General features: G+C 42.1%; 1 protein-coding gene across 4 annotated transcripts in view; it reads right to left on the bottom strand.

Annotated features, from left to right (window-relative positions):
• Positions 1–1342: 1342 nt before the first annotated feature.
• myt1lb (myelin transcription factor 1-like, b) overlaps positions 1343–21032 on the bottom strand; it is a 122594-nt gene continuing 102904 nt past the window's right edge. For 3 of the 4 annotated variants that reach the window (XM_030117688.1, XM_030117689.1, XM_030117687.1), the window contains 11 exons: positions 17117–17350; positions 13657–13778; positions 11187–11255; positions 7851–7913; positions 7578–7661; positions 4621–4842; positions 3587–3681; positions 3040–3143; positions 2877–2924; positions 1977–2039; positions 1343–1502 (listed from right to left, as the gene is read on the bottom strand). In XM_030117688.1, coding sequence (XP_029973548.1) covers positions 1362–1502; positions 1977–2039; positions 2877–2924; positions 3040–3143; positions 3587–3681; positions 4621–4842; positions 7578–7661; positions 7851–7913; positions 11187–11255; positions 13657–13778; positions 17117–17350 — 1245 coding nt within the window. In that variant the 3' untranslated portion in view covers positions 1343–1361. The remainder of the gene's footprint in view (positions 1503–1976; positions 2040–2876; positions 2925–3039; positions 3144–3586; positions 3682–4620; positions 4843–7577; positions 7662–7850; positions 7914–11186; positions 11256–13656; positions 13779–17116; positions 17351–21032) is intronic. The other variant, XM_030117690.1, reaches the window with a different exon arrangement.

Raw genomic sequence — 21032 nt, forward strand, 5'->3', positions numbered from 1 at the left:
AGTTTCTGTAAGAACATCAAAACATGGAAACGAAGGTGTCCCTGTGCAAAATCGTACAGAAAAAAAGGAACTCATATACTTTCCGCTTTTTAAAACTCAATGTCCAGGTTCCCTCCTGCTTTTTAAAAAGACTTTTTGTATTAAAAGATTTGTATAAAAATCAATATTTTACATAGGCTATATTAAAAAGATTCACGTTACCCCACTATGCTTAAAAACAAGAAATTGCATATACCCAACCTTTTTTTTGTTCTTCCCTTTTGCAGATTGCATCCCGTACCTGCTATAGACAAATGATTTAGGGATTATATTGCTGAGACGTTTCTTGACCTTCGCAAGTCTCGTAATTGAGCAGATTTGACACTAGAAAGGCTAGAATGTGGTCTCTGTAGGTCATTGTCTTTACACGTCTTCTCTACTTGAAGCTAATTCAGGATGAGTGTGTGAACACGCTCCTCTTGGAGTTCAATTGGACAATGGGATTTCCACCATCGGGTTTCCGTGTAATGATGTTTACAATATAACTGTTCATACATACATTCATACATACATCAGGTCAGCTTGTTGTTTGTTTGTTGTTGTTTTCTTTTTTTTTCTTCCCCTCTTCGGATTCATTTACAGCACCAGTTAAAAATGCCCCCACCTACAGCTACGCGTCTTTTCGACTTCATTATAAAAACAAAACGAAAAGAAACGAACAAAGCACAAACGTTTTTCTCAAGCATTGTCAGAAAATAAAGCGATTCGCAAATCCAGTTTTTTGCTCTTGAACAATCTACACGCAAGAAGACGAAGGAGAAGAGAAAGAAAAAAAAAAAACATCTAAAATCATCCAAGTCCAAAGTCATCCGCTGAGGAGAAAAATAAGTAGCTTCCTCCTTTTTTTCAGTTTTTTTTTTTTCGTTTTCATTTCACTGTCCTCTTGTGTTTTCGTCTAAAATGCTTCGTCGTCAAGCAATAAAAAGAACTGGCGTTCCGTTCTCGTTAGCTTACTGTTCAGAAATATACACTAAAAATGTGCATACATGAGCAGCTAGAAACATTACATGACACTATGTCAGCTCATATGAAAACGTACAAAATGTGAATGTCCTCAAAAACTATTATGCTATTTTATGTTCTTCCTCAAAGCAACACCCAAAACAAAAAGAGAGAAAGAATAGATCTTGAGGTCTGTCCTACACATAATACCTCTTTTTTTTCCTTCAAAGAACAGAATCTTAAATATATAACACTATGTAAGTTACTGCACCGAAACCGAGGAGATCGAACCGTCACTGCCTGTGTGTGTGTGGATTCTGATTGGCCGCCTGCCGACGGGAGGAGGAGGAGGAGCAAAAATCTCCCCCCAAACTGAATAGTTACACTTGGATCCCTTGAACGGCTTGCTTGATGTTCTCCAACAGGGCTTTGTTCTCCGGGCTCTGGTACTGGTCTTGGTTGGAGTAGATGTCCGTTAGAGTGGTGACGTAGGCGTCAAAGTTCTGCTCGCTGATTGGCTCCTGCAATAAAACAAACAAAAATCATTTAAGCGTCGCCTGAAATGTTCACTATTTTCCAATGCCACACTGAATTTTGCAAACAGGTTTGTCATCTTCAGAGTAAAATCCGATCTTGTTTCTTATTTTCATTCAGTCGTTCCTCCTTTCAGGCCTCGTACAAACATAATCACACGGTTTCAAACTAATAGCTTTGTTTTGATCTTCTCCTCCAAACGATCTCCATTACCTCGCAGGCACATTTCATACTTGTAATTTGACACCAGAATCGTCAGGTCCAGTCATTTTAAACCACCTTCTTTCTCCATTACTGGCCTCAAGTTTCTGAAAATAGTTCGGTCCACATAAATCCAGTGGCATTAAAGTGTCAGCGTTAAGTGACTTGTATTGATTAAGATTCCCATTTAAGCGTCTCGCCGCTTTCAAGATTCAAATCATCTGTTTGGAGCAGGAAAACGGCGTAAATCATGGACTCACTTGCTGGTGCAGCTGTAAGCAGCTGGTATTTCTCAGAGGAGGTTCTTTGTGTGCCAGGGGTTTCTGGGAAAGGAGGGACAGTTTTCTGTTAGCTCCTCTGTGGACGGGGGCAAGCGGTCCTTCACAGAATGAAACACTAGATGGCAGTATGAGATCAGGCAGCTGCACAGAAAGCAGAGGCAGGAACAGATGAAGACTTACAGGCTGGTGTCACAAGAAAGTATTACTTCAAAAAAACTTGATTGTCTCTTTTTAATCAAACACCTGCTGAAATCATGAAAAGGCCTAATTCAGTCCTTTGTCGCTGAGCGGAAGCTGGTTTGTTACATAAGAATGAAAGGCAGTGGGAAGCATAAAGAGGGGCAAAACTGCGTAATTGCTACGAAACCCTTAGCAGCACAATGCAAAACTTTTTGATATAAATATCAAGAGTTAATATCAAGAGGGAAAGAATGAAGGTGGACACAATAAGGTACAAAGAAAGAGTCGTGGTTTCTTTCCACTTAAATTGTCCACAGTGGGAATAACTCACAATTAAGGCCATTTTCATCACACCTCTCCAAAGCTCAGATGAAACCTCCCTGTGTTCTGTGCACACTTTACTTTTAATGGAGTTGCAAGCATTGTGGGAAAACTACACATCCAATCAAGCCCTATTTCACAACTCCCCCATGCTGTCCGGAAAGACAAGCACATTTTAGGCTAAAGCATGCACGACAGGCTGCGGGCAGATGCAGGAATGAAGCTACGGTTATCTGAACTCTGCGAGAAGTCGCTGGCTTGCCGTTCCTGGTGGGCCCTTACCATATGAGGGAGCTGGACATTAGCTAAACTGTTAATCAGTGACTGGCTGAGGTTGGCCAGCTCATGCAGGAGAGATTCATTTTGCTGTTCAATCACCTTGTTTTCCTCCTCTATGGACTTCAAGTTGGACTCCATTGTGGTGATCTGCGGAGAGGGAGGGCGAGCGACACCGGGTTACAGTATGAAGGCGGGTGAAGTCAAACGCAGTGAGTAGGGGTGGGGGGGTGGGGGGTGGGGGTGGGGTGGGGTGGGCGCTCACCTGTGTTCTGAGTTTGATCATATCTGCTTCCACTTGTGAATTCGATTCACTTAAATCTTTGATTTCGTCATCCAGCTGTTTGATATCCTCTTCGTGCTCCAGCCCTGCAGAAGAGAGGCGGCGTCAGGCACCAGTACGGTCACACACAAAACACTAGACACCAATACCAGCACTGGGGAGGGGAGGCTGGGAGAGAACAGCTAAAAAATGTCATGAAATGTTCAATGTTCTAAATTGGGATTAATACTTGGTAAGCGCAACTTGTTGAAAAGTCACAAAAAAGCCTCCTTTGGTCAGAAAAGTTGTAGTCCTCTGGACTAAATCAGATTTAACTTTCGTATGATGTTTTTTGTATCAGAAATCAGACAAAACTTAATGAGTTTCTCGGATATTATCTACCTCATCCGTTCATAAAGGATTTATGTCTCTCAGACATGAGGTGGGAAAAAAACAAACAAACAAACTGGCAACCAGAGGCAGATACTCCACATCTGATTACATCCAAGAAAACCCAGCCCCGTTCTTCCAGTCTGGGCGTTGCTGTTACCGTTGCTGGCGCGCTGCTGCTTTATCGTGAGCATTTCCACTCCGGAGAGCCTGGCTTTCCTCATGGCGGAGGTGGCACGTGGACAACCTGACAGACTGGAGGGAAGCATCGGTTCAGTGCATGAGGAGTTGAAAACGCCTCCTAAACCTTCCTGTCAACTCGCTTCTGTCCAGGTAAAGACGAGCAGCCTGCGAGCTGAGCGATGAATAAAGACTTGGATATAAGTGACAAACCAGGTAGTTTAAATGAGGTTTCTGGAAAGAGAAATTCATTGAAAATCATAGATTTAACCAGATTTTTTTTTTTTTTTTTTTTTTTACATCCACTCAAACAATGCAATGAATTTTTCATTCACTGAATAGAAGGCATTATTTATTGTCATGAGCCGCCAGAGATAAACTGGTTGCTATACTTGGTCTGTTTGCAATAAGATTTTTGTTATTCAAGAACGGCTGCAGCTAAAATGGAGACGATGCTGGTGTCAAATTACAAACATTCACATGACTACATCTTCACATGCTCAGAGCTATTAAAAGCAATCTGATAAAGATTCAGAGGTCCAGAATATGAAGAAAACACTAAGAACAAATGAGATGACTTTTAGCCTCATAAGGAGCCAGAGAGTCTTTTTTTTTTTTTTCCCTCTTCGAGATGTGAATCAATACCCCATTATCACTGACATGCTGTGAATTTTGTGTTGAGCTCAAAAAAAAATCCAAGTCCTGGTCTGTGAGGGCTCTAACAAAGCTTTCTTCATCACAGTTTGAGAGAGCACCGACTGAATATTTGAACTTCAAATCATCTTCATGCGGGATTTTTTTTTCATGCAAATATCCAGCTGAGAGTGTAAAACTGACCAAAATCACACAGATTCCACAGTTCAATTCAGAAAAATCACATTAAAAAATGTCATTTCTGCGGAAGATTGCCTACACAGAACCAAGTCCAACTATCTTACAATATAATGTAGCAAATATGTTGCAACAAAGGAGTATAAAGATAATGTAGAAGATGTTTTGAATGTTTGGACTCACCTTCGATGTGTGAGGAAGCTGCCGCTGACGTGACCCGAGCCGTCGCAGCCCGGCGTCGGACACGACATGCCCTCCGTCTTGCCCGACTTCCACGTGAACTGGATGCCGTTAAGGTAGCCGTCTTTTTGCCTCTTGGCGGCGATGGGACACCCCGACGCGCTTCTGTGGGACGCGTACTTCCCCGTCACGTGTCCCTGACCGTCGCAGCCCGGAACCGGACACCTGGGAGAGACGGCGAGACAAAGAGACGCGCCTCATTTTAAAACACTGAACACAAACGCCAGCAGAAAAATCTCCTTCACCTCGATACAAACAGAGATACGATCGTCCCGATTCAAAGCCGTTTCAGTAGTGGTCTTATCGGCGTTTTGGAACGGTGACAGAGCATCAACACTGGTGCTAATCAGATACAGTGAGACAGAAAATTATCCCAAATGTCACACTTTGCAGAAAGGAAAGGATAGTGAAAGCCAGAATGGGCTGTGAAAGTATCAGATCTGTCTGCAAACAACAGCTACCTGTTTTGAGTTCGCAGCTTTTTGATGGCGAAAAACATCCGGAGAATATCACGTGCACTGCTTTCCGCTCCAAAACCAGATCCATCCTTATAGACAGCCTGATTCATTTTGAATGCTTCTCCTTCACTGGTATTTTACGGTTTACTTCAATGGCTTCATCCCGTAGCGCTCCATCCGATCGTTCCTGCCGTATTTTGCCGTATGCAGAGTTTCTTCTCCCTTCACATCTTTACAGGTTTGTGGCTGGATCACACTGCTAGCATAGCTTCCATTTTCCCATCCAAACACAAACATGTGCTTAGCTGGTTAGTACAACTGAAATATGCTAATATCAGTCGGCTTAATGTGATCACAGGCTAATTTTCACAATCTTTACAAAGACAAACTGCTACCTGGTTCGCTCTGTTCATTTAAATTAAAGTAGAGTTACATATCTACTAAATGTATGAAGTGATGTCCAGTTTCGCTGACGGTGCAAAAGCATCCCATTAACTGTGGTCAAGCCAGCAATGGACTGCAAACATGCTAATCGCTCGGCTTTATTGATCTCCTACTTATGAAAGAATTGGAGAACACAGCTCAGGGACCAATTTTAATGGTGCAACTGATACATCTTCAATTGCTTTCTGTTGCCTCCCAGTAACAATGTCCCAGCCATGTGCATGGATGAATCCTCACTTCAAAACTCACTTCAATCACAAGTGCACAAGAACTTTTGGCAGTCACACAGTTTAGACACTGGATGGGAAAGTGACATAGTGAAATAAGAAATCTGCATTTCCTTTAGCTTGAGGTGTGAGCTGAAACCTCGTGTTCAGGCAGGTGTTTCTTTTTTTTTTTTTTTGCAACACTACCTGCAAAGTGTTGCATCTGCATTCTGCGAAAGTGTGTGGATGAGCTGATAAGATCCGAAGTTTTAGGACAGCATTCAAAGAAACAGAAACCCAACATTGTCTGACTTTAAGAGGACGCTGATGTTAATGTTTATAATTCCAAAGTGGGAGTGATTCAGATCCAGAACTGTTCAATCAAAGCGTGTTTGATTTAATGTGCTGCGTCGCCTCCATTCCTCCCAGCTGGAGACGGAGCATCATTTCCATGTGAGCGGCGCCTTCTAACAGGGTTACCTTCAGCCGACCAGCCTCAGAATCCAGCAGGATGACACGCCGGGGAATGGGAGTGTTGTTTGTGCTCTGCACCACCAGAGAAATCAATGCAGCTGCAGGGCTGAGGCCGGAGAGGAGCCCATTGTGGGATTTCGGTGGAGTCAATCAATCTCTCTCCACCTCTATCTCTCCCTCCCTGCTCGCCTCTCTGTCCTCCCCTACCTGCGCGTCTGCAGGAGTTCACCAGAGACTGCACAGCCGCCTCCTCCTCCTCATCACTCCAAACTGCTCCAACCTTGCACTTCTGAAGTTTCTCCTGCACCTTTTGACCGGGCCTGAAACTTTACACTGGTGGCACATTTGTCTTGTCAGAGCTGCTACAGATTTATTCCTGCTTACAGGAGCGCCCGTCACACGGCGAGACGTGCACTGAGTGAGCAAGTCACGGCGCCGCCGGTCGTTCTGACTGCACCCCTCCTCCGGTTTCCGGTCACATTCCTTACATATGAAAAACAGTCGCCCCACTGGATGTTTTCCACTTTAAACACTGATAAACATGAAGTTACCAAAAATCTCGACAGGTGACTGCATGAGTTTTACTTTTAAACCGGTTTAGTAGATGATCCATTCACAGTACAATACATCCATGTGTGTAAATAGTATATAAAAATGAGCTTTGACAATCTGAACACTGTCAATTTGCTCAGTTTTTTTAGAAAGGCATACGGCCTTTTGATTTCAACTGGACCAGACCTGCAAAGTAACAATATAATAAAGTTTAAATATCAGCAAGAAGAAAGTTTTTCCAAAGTTGCTGTGCAAAAACAAAAAGAAAAAATGAGAACATCCTAGAAATGTTCTCATTTGATGCACCAAATCTGTAAAAAAAAAAAAAAAAAAAAATCCTTTGAGTAAAAAAAAAAAAATCAGTTTTTACCATTCACATGATCACAAAACAAGATTTGCTCTAGCTTTTTTCTACACATTAAGGCCGTACTGCTGATCATCGCTGTCGGTTCTTTACACTGTGCGTTACACTGTGCTAGACTAGACCCTGTTGTGGGTCTGCAGACCACATGTTTGACACATTCACTTTGTCCTAAAACAAGACGATCTGATGATTTTTTTTTTTTTTACATTCCTTCCATTTCTTAAAAAAAAGATTAACCTAAATTTTGAGGAACCTTCTGTTGTCCTATTCATCGGCACCGTGGCCACTGCTTTGAAGTTGATCCCCATTTTCCAAATAGTGACCCTGCTCGCACCGATCGACCGGCCCTGATCAATCGATCCCCTGGGAGGGAGTTCACTTCTAACGGCGTCTGCACTGTACCTGATGGGCTCCTGGTCCTCCTTGTTCTCTTTACTGTGGATGATCTTTATCCCACTTTTCCGGGCCCGCGGACACCCTGAAAGACTGCAGACAAACGACGGCGTTACAAAGCTGAGACCTGAAGAATACAGCGAGACGTGTGACAAAGAGAGAACAAGAGCGAAGGAGAGGTCAGAGCAGAGAAAGGGAAGATCTCTGCAGAGATCTGTGCAGGCCGGGAAGAAGAGAGGGAACAGATGAGACAGGGAGGCGCGGCGTGACTCAGGCTTGTACCTTCTGTGTGAGGCGTAGTTGCCAGTGATATGTCCCGAACCATCGCACCCTGGTGTCGGGCACCTGGGGCAGAAAACACAAAAAGGGCTCAGGGCCTACGGCAAAAAGCGCAGCATGTGAAGGGTAAAGTAACAGAAGCGACGGTCTGGGCCGAGTTCGGGGGCCTTTCGTTAGAGGAACTCGGTTATACATGAATCACGTAAGACGATTTTAGTAACTCAAGAACTATTTCAGCATCAATTTTTGGATCTTAAACTTTATTTTATCAAAATAAATAGAAAAAGTTTCTCAAAAAAAAAACATAAATCGATTGATCACTTTCTTTACAATTCATTCAAAGATCACCTCAAATCAGCAATCCCTCCATTGAAACTTTTCTCAACAAAATGTCTCAATATTTTAGTCATAGTTGCCACTTTAACCTTCCAGATATGTGATGGTTTGAGGCGGCTCACAGAAATAGTTTCATATGTTATGAGAAGAGCCAATCGAACCACCACTGAACCTCATTAGAGCTGTGAACGAACTAAATACACGTTTCCATTTTCATAAAACTAGTGGAAATGATTCCAGTTCATCCTTGCTGTTGAAGTGTTTGGTCATTGTCCAAATCTTTGGAAGTAAGAAGGGAGTTTTTGTGGGATTGAAAGTGTTCAAAGATGAGCATCCCCCTGCTTTATATATTCTCTGAGGCCGTTATTCTTACTAATAATGAACAACTGGCCACAAAAAAGTCCACTTTTTTATTCATCACAGCAGGTTAGACAATCAGACTTCAAACTTCAGCGAGTGCGGCTCTCAACTCCAATTATCATACTGCCCACTAAAACCTTTAAAAAGACTTAAAAAAACGAAAAAGGTAATATTTTTATATTTTTACTGTGAGAAACTCCCAGGAGATAAATCTGCTGGGGACTATTTTCAGCAGCATGTTAATGGACATCTTGTGCTCTGGCGAGCAAAACCGAGTCAAAATAAACTCGACTGCGATGAAGAGCACATGTCAACCAGTGTAACAGTGCAGAGTGGCTAAATGATGTGTTTTTAATGGGCTGTGAGCGGCGCTGGAGCCTCACGGCGCACGCAGCAGCTTATATCCAGGCCACACTGCAAGAAGTAACAGGCTGGCTTGAAGTCAAATGTTTTAACTCTTCAACACATTAATGCAGTTAATCAAGCCAATGAATGAGACTTTTTTTTTTATTCACTCAGTTGTATGAACGACAAAGGAATTACAATAATACGATTAACATGTTCAAAAATCTATTTTCGTACGTCTGCTCACACCCGCAAAATGAAATTACAGCAAAACTATTTTTCAAGTGAGTAAAAAGTAAATTAATGGAATACAATAAGGAGATAGGAAAGGTAAAAGACTGGGAATTTCTATACATTCTAATTTGTTGATTTAAAAAAATAATTCAGTAAAATAAAAATAAAGCTAAAACATGAACCAAATACATTAAAGCTGAACTGAATTCCCAGATTTAAGCCATCAAATGCTCTTCTATATTCTGTAGATCAGATTTTCTATTTCTTCCTAGAAAGCTGAAGGCTTGACGACGGACCCACACATGAAAATCCAAAACCAGAAACCTTCAAAATAAAAGCATGAAGTGTATTTTTTTTTATATTCATGTCCAAATCTGAGATCCTGTTTACATGATGGTGCTTGGAGGTTTTTTGAAAAGAGCTTCCAAGGTGTAAATGGGGAAAGGCAACTTTTGAAAACTCTGTCTCAACTCTGTCTCCCTGTAAATGGGGGGAAACGCAACTTTCCCAAAACAATACTATTGTGCATGCGCCGGACTAAATACTTCTTCTGCACACGCACTTGCAATGTTGTTGTGTAAATAAATGTTCCTCACATTGAGGGTCCAGAAATCAGGCTGGAAATCTCTTTCAAATCATATAAACACAAGAGTTTACTGCTTGCTGGCCATGAATTTGAATGGAATTCAATCATTTTATATTGCAACTGGGTTACTTTTTTTTTTTATTAAATCCAGTCTAATTTCATCAATTAGAAGATGACTATTTTATTCACACACAACGTTTCATTTTAAGTGACTTCGGAAAAGGATCTGAGGTACCTAACAAATCAAATTTCTTCAAAATTGCATGTTAAAAGTAAAACAAACTGTCACCATCAGATAAACATAGTTTAATTCCTTGTTTTTCTTAAAGGACCTATATCATGCAAAATCCACTTTTTTAAGGTTTTAAGCATACCACAAAGTTGATTTCCCTTTGAAACCACCCCCAAAATGTTATTTGCCTTCATCCACGCATGTCTGAGTAATCTCTTTCAGTCTGCTGCTCTTCACAGCAGCCCCTCCCTTCGGGTAGAAAACAGCTCGTTTGAAACTCTTCAAACTTATGTACATCACAAAAGTTGAACTCCTCCCCACCACTCTTCTCCCACCCTACCCCCGCGCAGACAACACCACTCTCCTCTGACCAGCACGCAGCTGATTCGCATTTTCCACTCAGGAGACACGACACGACCCCCCCCCCCCCCCCCCCCACCCCCATTGCTGCTTTTTGTATCTCCGATCACAGATATAAACTTTCACCGTCGTCTGAAAGCAACAATCAAACAAGAGCAACAGTCTGAAGGGTCTGCGCTTGGTGAGTTTCTAACAGGAAAAGACGTTTTCGCGTGTCTTTACGTGTAGAGAAGCTAAAGCTAAAGAGCTAAAGCTAACCCTTAGAGAAGCTAACGCATGACGTATTTGTTTTGAAGCTCCGATTGGTTGAAGTACGCTGTCAGTCAAAGTCCACAGGGGGAGAGGCGGGATTTCCAGTGAAACAGAGCGTTTTCTCTTCCGGGTTTCAGAAATAGCCCCCGAAAATCTTTTATTTAACACAAAATGACTTTTCCTTAGCGCCAAAAATAAACTATTACCATGTTAATGCCAATAATAGGCTAAAAAAGCATGATACAGGCCCTTTAAACTAGACATGTTGTTGAATCAGCTTTTCTTTTTTGAAGCAGAAATATGACTTATTGGAAACGCTTTAGTTTGATTTATAACAGAATAAATGAAATCCCCCCTCCCCACCATGTTCATAATGGAACACATTCATAGGATGGTGACTTTATGTGAGTTGTTGATAATTGTAAAACATGAATATGTGAGCTTTAGCTTATTTTCTTTGAAAGCCGGGGTCGTAAATCTCCGGCAGAGAGCCCGTTGCTCCGTCCGCACGCTGCTTTACATGACCATCTTTTACATTAATGTGCACTAACACTAATAAGGCTGACGTTACTCTTGGCAGAACAAGCAGGACACACAAATCACGGACGCAACATCGAGTCATCTCACGCCTTACTTGAGCTCTTGTGCGTTGTTGGCCAGCATACTTCGAATGCTTTTATCAGCTAAAGGACAACCTGAGAGACTGAAAAATACACCAGGGAAACATTAGTTACACCAAAAATAAAAGGGTTAAAGAAAGAAAAAATAAAATAATAAGAAAACCCCAGTACAGACAGCCTGCACTCATATTTCCACTTCAAACACATGCATAAATAAAAATCAACCGGGAAATGTTGAGAAGCCATGATGCAAGTGCAGGGAGTTGACTAAAACATGTTAACCCTCTGAGTATTTGTGTTCATGTGCAACAGAAGGACTGCAGTTTTCATGTGCACTGTATTGGAATAGGAAATCGAAATGGGACTTCAATGGCGAGCCGGTCCGAGGCGGAGTTTCAGGTAGGTGCAGCCACGTCTGACAGCGCCGGGTCCTTGCAGACTCATCTCACACCGCAACTCACTCAGCAACTCTGCCTAAATCTCCTCGCTCTGAATGGTAAGTGCTTAGTCGGCACAGCGCTGTGGGAAGGGCCTGGAGGACTGAATAACATCAGCTTACAAGGTTTTACACACGGCCCATTGAGAAATAACTTTATCCTGGGGTTTAGCTTCCAAATTAGCATGCACCCAGTCTTTAATTAATTTAGGCGTTGCTTGTGTCATGATGCCATAGCCTCAGAAGGGGGCGTACGTGGTCCGCAACATCTTCCACAAATGAATAATCGTGACACTGTCAACACGGATTGACAATCCAATCAAAGATATCTAAATTTACCCAACATTCTGGACTGGAATACATGTTGCAGACCGTCCATCCAGACCCAGAGAGGATGAAGCCTTGATAATGAGCCACACAGTACAATCAGATGTTTTATAGATGAGAATCTTTCCAGGACAATTCGTGGCTACATATGTTCTAAAACCAAAGATCTTGAATTATTCGGAGGCAAAGATAACTGGAGAATAGCTGGATACACCAAACTATGAGAGTATAACCAAATATATGGTAATTTTCTTATGCTGTTGGTACTTTATGTATGCCGTATTAATGCTGCATCAACTTGTGGATGACTTTTCAGGCATGTTCCATGACATTTAGCCAGTAGCTGCTGATTTGCTTGACATTTGACATATAGCCGCTTATTTTTGTCCGTCGAACAACAGTGAACGTACAAATGTCTTCCAAACAGCAAGTGACGCAGTTCAGAATTCTGGCCCATAAGAATCTCTGACCAGTCCAGAAATCATCTTTTTCCGTTGAGACGCTGAGTCTCTGACATTGAGCTACAGCGACCCCATGATGAGATGAGACATTTTGGAATTCCTCTGATTATGTTTTTTTTTTATTTTTTCTGTCAAAAAAAAAGAAAGGCAAATAGGAAAGACAATGAGAGCTTGAGAAAGGTGGCACCATGTTGGAATAAAAGCAGAAAGCCGGCCTTCCCTGACTGGGCGCGTCATTGTATCCTGCTGGCGGATGTAAATATGCGGAACAATAAAGTGGATTATCTCCGATCATGGAGGACCGCGGATCATCAGTATTCACTGTGTTTGTCCTGCGCGGGACTTTGCTGGAGTATCTTCCTCCATCCATCAAAACTGAGCACCATCATAAATCCCGACTCTTCACCATTAAACACACACACTGCATTTTATATGCAAATACATCTATTCAAAACTTTGTTTGCACTGTGAGGAGCGTCTGCTAAAGACCTGCTGTTTTCTGATGGCTGCACTCTCTTTGAAAAGACAAGTTAACTTCAGATTTTTTGGTTTTACATTTAAAAAAAGCCTCAGATTGGGAAAAATGATATTTGTGTTGAAATGGCGGACAAACGGATGGTGATTCTGATTCGGCATGTCAGGCTGCCAATAGTCAAAGGGCTAACAGATAAAAGAGAGAGGCATTCTGCCTACAGGTGTTTGACAGCATAGTTGAGGTAAGCTGAAAACAATAAAGAGAAATAGACTCCACCAGGAGAAAAGGAAGTCACACCTTCGATGTGAGGCGAAATTGCTCGTCAAGTGACCACTTCCATCACACCCCGGTGTGGGACATCTGCCACCGGAAAAATAGACAGATTTATAAGCCCAAAGGGAAGGAGAAGAAAATGTGAAAATTACAGAAAAAAAGGGGTTGTTGGTCTTTTTTTTTCCTTTTTTTGGTTTTCATTGTTTCCAGTTTAGCTTCACTGTCTGTGATCATTCCTGAGATCAGCTGAGTGGTGTGGTGGACGAGAGACATACACCAGCAACGAGGAGGAAATCTGCTTTGAAGTCTAGCACCACCTTGGACGTATGGATAAAGCTGGTAAACTAAAGTCATATAGCAAGCGACTGCACAGGAGCACAGGATGAAGGGGGGGTCGAGAGAAGGAGACGTGTTTCAGGAGCAGGGTGGAGGTGGGAAAAAAAGAAAAACCAGGAGCATGAGTGGGGAGAAGCGGGAAGTGGGGGGTGGGGGTGAGAGCGGGGGGGTCTTACGTTATCAGGTCCTTCTTGCTCTCTTTGCACGGGACGTACTTGGGCTTGGGGCTGGGCAGGCTGACATCCGTGGTGAAGGAGCGGTCGTCCAGCAGGTCCTGGAAGGGGTCCAGGTCGTCCGGCTGCAGGTCGGGGAGGGGAAGGAGGGAGGAGACGGAGAGGGGGGGAGAGAAAGGATTTGGTTTGATTTTTTTTTTTTTTGCTTGTGTTCGTTAAAAAGGCAGCTGAAGTGGTGGAAACCTAAATAACACGTTCATGCACAACATTACAGCTTTATTTGAAAGACGAAGAGATCAAGCTGAAAGGTTAAGAGTACAAAACTTGAGTCTAATTAAGAAATGTTTTCTCATCTACAGCCTCCATGTTTTATCTTCATTTCCCAACACGAACTATATTCTTGCAATGTTTAAGTCTGTCCTGCATGAGTTTTCTATATTCTCCACATCTGATATTTTCAAAATTCTGTCTTTTGCTTCACAACTGGGGTCAGTCTTGATTTGCATTTAAATAAATTGTAGATATTTTAACACTGGAGCTTCACATACTGTGTTTTAGTAATTTGTTTTCACTTATAAATTAAGGTTTTGACTAACTAGTGCTACAGTTATAAAGAACTGAATTTCTAGACCACAAAGCAGTGTTCCAGTAAGGTTCGGCCTCTGATGTTATTTATGTAATATTTATCCAGTTTTGTATCTTCTTCCCTTGTCAGCCTTAAAGCAGAACAGACACACAAGTGGCTCACTGCACCATCTTGTGGTACAAGGCGGGAATATAAGATGTACCTTGAAACAAAGTTATGAAACGTCTGACTTCCTGAGGTCATAATATTGGACCTTTCTGATATCTCTGGTTTATTTGTCTGTATTTTTTCAACACACATCAAGGATACATGCCAAACAAAGTCTTGTCAATTCAAATGATGTGTATGTAATGTCTGTGCAGTGCTGAGGTCTGAAACGTGTGTGTGTGTGTGTGCGTGTGTGTGTGCACTGGTTTGTGTATGTGTGTGTGTGTGGCGTACAGCACATGCAGGGAGTTGGCTGTGCGGGCTCTCGTAATACAGCAGCCAGCCACTAGATGGCACTGCGGTGTAGCGTCACGCCGCTGCAGGCTGCGTTATGTGGGGCTGTGCTTTGTCTGCAGTGCATGCAAAGCCAGGGCACGGCGGCTGTGGATGCAAATCCTCTTCCCTTTTCTTCCATGCTTGCAGCGTGTGTACAGTAATGCCCGTAAAGAGACAGGTCCGGACGTAACGGCCCAAATTATCCAGCAACTGGAGCTGTCTGGGAGAGTGTGACGCCGGGTCAGTCGGCGAGCTCCTCCAATTAAAGGGAGCGCGGGCCGGGAGGCAGGACGACACATGCATACCTTACAGTGATGCAGAGCAGTAAAGTAGGCTAGGGATGAGACTTGCACACACACACACACGCAGACACACTCCCAAAGAGACGAGGGTACAGACAACTCACACTTTTATGAATATTCACACGCAGCAAAAAAAAAAAAACAAAAAAAAAACAGGCACATGTACTGTACATGCATGCGCTTGCGCGCATCGGCAGGCGCACCCAGCAGTGGTGCATTGATTTCCAGCAGTTCTTTGATGAGATGAGCTATTCCGATTCCCTCCCAAGGTGCTACTTTGCATAATTCATTTTGGAGAAGAGCAAAATGTAAAAACAGAAAGCCAGCATGCGGGGGAGCAGGATACAAACAGAGCAGATATCTCTGTGCAAGGCAACGCTGACATCAATTAACATGCAGATTCATTAGGTTTCCCTCAAAAAATCCCTCATATGACTTTCTAATGATTCCAAATATAACAGTGAGTCAGGCGAGGAGGTAAGAAACCTAGAAGACAATCAGACGGCAATGCAAATGTTTGACTTGGAGACACTGTGTTGAATCAATGGCTTGGAGGGGGATCATTTGGGCTGAGACACAGTGAACAGACAGTATAAGTGACGCATGCCAACTGTATGGTCTATCAGCTTCCAGAGCCACAACTGCTGCTTTGTAATTATCTTCAACATCATGACGGTCTGTCATGTGGAACCTCGCGCTTTTTGTCCTCTCTTCATCATCTCTGTCACAAACACTGAGAACTGTCGTTAAGGAAGGAAGGCGGCTTTCGTTGGAGTCTTTTGGGGCAAAAGGGAGTTTTCGATTGATCTAGCGAACAATAAAAAAATGGCTAAAATAGAATTACATCGCATGTGGTTCATATAATTTGGACCTAAATGCTTAACTTTGTTTTTTTTTATTTCAACCAACCTAAACATTAGAAATTGCATTTATCATCTTGACAAAGTTAAACACTACTTTCTAGTTTTGTCTCATTTTGATCACTACAAAACTCTAATTTTACTTTATGTATTTTGAATAGTTTCACATCAGTGAGTGTTTTTGATATCAGCTTTGGAAATAATGTGCACACCACTGGCTAATGCGACTGCAATTAGTATAGACGAAGCATCTCAGACCGAGGACTTCTAATCTTGAACTCTCCTCAATTTCACGCAAGGCTGAAATTTAGCATGAAAAACTTTAATCAGCATTTTGAAAAATGCAAAAAATTTCAGGGGAGGTAAGAGAAGACAAGTTAAAGACGAAATGAAGGAATTCATGTTCTAGAAACATCTCGGTTTAACCTCATCAACTTTAAAATTACCAGAAATAGATTAAAGGGTAACACTTTACTTGAAGCCCCCCTGCATAACACATTATAAGTACATTCATAAAGCATTATAATGCCATTATAACATGTGTAGCTATAGTTATAAACATTCATAGATGATCACAATGCCAGGACCTAACCCTAACCCTAACCCTAATCCTAACCCTAACCCTAATCCTATGCTGTATACTGCTGTATAGTGAGTTATAAAGCATTGTGATCATGTATTAGTGTTTATAACTACTTATAATGTGTTATAAAGAGGGGCTTCAAGTAAAGTGTTACCGATTAAAGAAATGTGGTTATATCAACAATATATCAATTTTATCAATTCTCCTTTAAAAAAAAAAAAATCAGTTTTCATAAAAAAGCATTGCAATAGCAGAACGTTTCAGTTTGTTTCAGTCGATCTAATACTGCTGGAACCAATTTGCAGATAAGGACATTTTTTCGCTCCTTAAATCTTAAGATGGAACCTAAAGTTCATCTGATCACTCTGAAAAGTTCACGTTCCTCTCTCTGACATGAAAGTTGAAGAAACTCAAACATGAAATATGTGCAGATTAACAAAGTCTGTTAGCTTCTATATTAACGTCTAAAATGATCGTTTTATTTAATTTATTTCACACAACACAATTTTGTCAGCTCTAATGGTTTTTACAGAGAGATCATTTTGTGGTATTAAACATCCTCTTGATACTTTCTTAAAAATCTGGCCACAAATGGACGGCGGCGGCCGTGTGAGTTTCCAGAAACGGTGCTTGTTCCGTGGCCCTTTACCTCTTTCTCGTCCTCGTCTATGTGTTTGATCTTGGTGTAGTCTACGGGCAGGTCCCAGCAGTCTGCGGGGTCCCCCATGCCGAAGCAGCGGGAGCCCAGCAGGGCCGCTTGCCTCTGGGGGGACATGGGCTCTAGAGGGGTGAGCACCGAGTCCCCTGCACCGCCGCCGCTGCACAGACGCTTGCTCATACTCAGGTCCAACGTACCGTTCTCATCAACATCTAGACCGGGACTCTGTGGGGTGCGAGTGTAGGAGTGAAGCCAGGTCAGTGTGCGTGGAGGAATGTGTGTGTGTGTGTGTGTGTGGGTGTGTGGGTGTGTGCGTGAGTGGTTCAAGTCAGATGATCATAAGGAGGATGAGAAGGATGTAAAGAAACATAGGAGGACAGGGATGGAGAGAAAAGGGATAAAAGAGAGAGTTTTTGATTACATAGCAGTCAGACATAAATCAGAGCTGGGCAAAACAGTACACGAACACATCCTGCTTGTTTCAAATGGACATTAAAAAAGGAGGATTTTTCCCAGCTTTTGAACAGTTCAGGTATCTAGAAAGATTGATGAAGGAAAAAAAAAAAAAAAACACAAAATACTTGTTACACTCATGAGAGGGTCAAAAGAAGAAGAGGTCAAGGACGAGTGTTCCTCTGCGAAGCCCTCCATCCCTCTATGGTTTGCACTGTGCAGTCAGAAGGATGTACGTGTGCGTGTGACTTTGTGTTTGGTGTGTGTGAGCCTAACATGAGTGGACATGAGGGAGGGGGGCGGGGGCTCGGGGTTAGGGGTGAGGTCAGGAGCAGCGATGAGCAGCGGCGGCTTGAACCAGACTGCCGCAGACCCAAAAATAGAGGCAGAACCGAACTGTGTCGGGTTCTGGGACCAAATGGGTCACATCCGACAAAACCGAGCGTCCACTTCACCTCCACAGCACGGTTCAGACTAAATATCAAACACATTTTTGTTTACTTTAAGCTATATTGAGGATCTCAGGCCACATCAAAGTAAGACAAGAAGTCAAAGGTCAACATTAAAGACAAAATATATTCAACACAGCAGGAATTGTAGGAATAATGATAAATGTGGATTATAATGTAAACAAGAAAATCCAATTTTATATACATGTGCTATTTTGGAAATCAGCTCAATGATACTGATTTCATTCTACAGTTCAAGAACAAAGAAAAAATACCATTTTGGGAGTAAATCTCAAAACATTTGAGACAAAAATGCAAGTCAAACCTTTGACACAAAAATGTCAAGAAAAAAAGTCAAATATTTGAAAAAAATAATGCAAACTGATGAGAGAGAAGTCAGAAGGTTAAAGCTAGGGTTGGCGATCTTGGAAAACTAGCATGTAGCACGAATGTAGCATCTCCCCAAGGCTCCGCCCAGCTCCCACCCCATTGGAGGAGCTCCGTTGGGAGCGGAGACGTGCGCGCGGTGCGCGCAGTGCGCGCAGCGCTTCCGCGTCCAGTGCGTCCCTGGCGTAACCTGTCCTCAGCGCTTCGTTTCTTCGTTTTTCTTTATTTGGACTACTCCAAGTTATGGCGCACTCACCGGTAAGTAAAGCCCCAAACATTCTTCCCCGCCATTCTGCAACGACGCTCCGTCCTTCGACGCGCGCACTGAACCAGGGTCAGTGCACGCCGTTGACATGTACGCGCAGGGGGCAGGTCGAACGGCGAAGGGATTTGATTGGTTTAAAAAAAGGTGTCCCGTCAAGACTATTGGTTGCTGTTTTTCCCGTTTTGCTCCTGCTGTAGATAGCGGATATTTTCCAAACTACTTTAAGAACACGCCATGAATTGCTTCCTATCGGGTCATAAAGATCATTTTAACCAGTATTTAAAAAAATGTATCTCATTCAAATCGCCAACCCTAGCTTTAAGAGACCAAGTGAAGAGCAAATTTTGAAAAAAAAAAAATCTCTTTAAGAAAGAAGTTAACATTTCACAACTAATTAACTTCAGTAAAAATCAACTCAACATTAAGGAATAAAGGTATAAGAAATTAGAAGAAGATCGAATGCATACTCTGGATATTTTCAATCCTTAATTCTTCACAAAAACCTGAGGAATTTAATATTTTTATTAAATTAAATTGATTCTCCAGCAATACTACAAGAAGAAACTAACAAAAATATTTCACATCATGCTACGAAAGAAATATAATTGAGTTAATTGCAAAGCTTCACTTGTACGCTGATGACACATCAGTCTATCTCCCTCTGTCAAATCAAAATTTCTGGTTTCTTCTTCAGATGATAAAAAAGAGAAGATCTTTTTAAAAGCTGGTTTGTTCTTCAGGTGGGCGTGTAGATGTTTATGCGTTCATGTCCTTGCTCTCACACACATCCCTTCCTCTGACTCCCTCCCCCGCCTCCTCGCTCTCCTTTATGAGAAGGAAAGCCCGCCTTTTAATGCTGATTCCAGCCGACAGTGTCCCTTAGGGGCGGATTCTCCTGGTGTCTGAAGCCAAAAAGTCTCTGTGACGCACACTGACTCAAACGCACGTGGGGGTGACAGATTCAGGACTGGGCATGAATACTGCGACGAGCGTGGCTGAACCAAGGACTCCACCACAACCGCAAAGCACAAAAACACAACTCCTGCAGGGTCATTCGTCTGTGGAGGAAAATGTCACTCCACAGATAATAAAAGACATGAAAAGGAGATAAATAATAGTGGAAAAAAAAAAAAAAACAACCAAAAAACAGCTCGTCATGAGAGTGATAATACACCTTCAATGGACCCGTCCACCAAACCAAAAGACCACGATATTATGACTTCAGGAAGAGCTTGTAAGAGTGAGAAGGACATGTAGGGCGGTACAAAAAAAAAAAAAAAAAAAGGAAAAAGGAAAGAATGGAAAGGCCGGAGAGGAAAAGAAACACTCGGTGTTGAATAAAGGTCAAGTTGCCGAGGAACAGATCTCATGGCACGTGCTGGTGACCATGACTCGCCTCGTCCTTGTGAACATGCTCTGCGGACCGCCTTCGCCTTGTCACCTATTGTATTCAATGTCAGGGTCCAATTATCGTGACCCACCCCTTCAAATCAAATTAACGGCCATGATATGGAAGGAACCACCCAGCCCTTCCTCCTCTTCAGGCCCGGTGACCTCTGACCTCTGTTGCCAGGGCAATGCTGGGTGTGAAGACAGGCCATAAAGTGAGATTCTCCCAACATTACCTCTGTTTACCTATTCCAGGTGTTGAAATAAATCCATCCACCTCCTTTAACTTAATGAACCATCTCAGCTCTATAATTTCTGGGATTCTAAAACCTTCAATTCACTCATTTTTGAAAACTGTTAATGTTTCTAGAGAATGTGGGCCACCTTTGAGCATGGAAATTCACCTACATATTCACATTTAAGATAATAAAACTTTAAGTTTGCATGTAGTGTACCTACACATATTTTTCTGAAAGTTATGTTGGGTAACTTGGTACATGCCACCACTATAAAAGGGGAAAAAACAAACAAACAATTGATATCAATGAGGATGACAGTAAAATGTGCGAATTTATTGAACATCCTTTTTGACAGGTTGTCATATTCAAAAAAGTAGCTCTATGTGTGGATGAATTAATTACAGATGGATGGATTGGTCAAACATAAGAATTTAAGATGGTTACATTGAATTTCACTGGTATAAAAGAGTATATATGGGATACTTTGGATATATTGTTTAAATATGGATGTAAAACACTTTGGGATAACAAAGGTAACTTTCTGGACTGATGGACAATTTTATGAAAAATACAAAATCTTTTATGCGAATGACAAACCCTTTTCACAGTTACTAATTATCCTGCACATACATTGAACACAGAATGCTTACTGTAACTATACAGGCAAGAATTTAGGATTAGCTTCTGGATTCTTGCATCTTTGATCACTGCCATAAGTCTAACTT

Source organism: Salarias fasciatus, chromosome 19 (assembly GCF_902148845.1).
Source record: "Salarias fasciatus chromosome 19, fSalaFa1.1, whole genome shotgun sequence".
NCBI lineage: Eukaryota > Metazoa > Chordata > Actinopteri > Blenniiformes > Blenniidae > Salarias > Salarias fasciatus.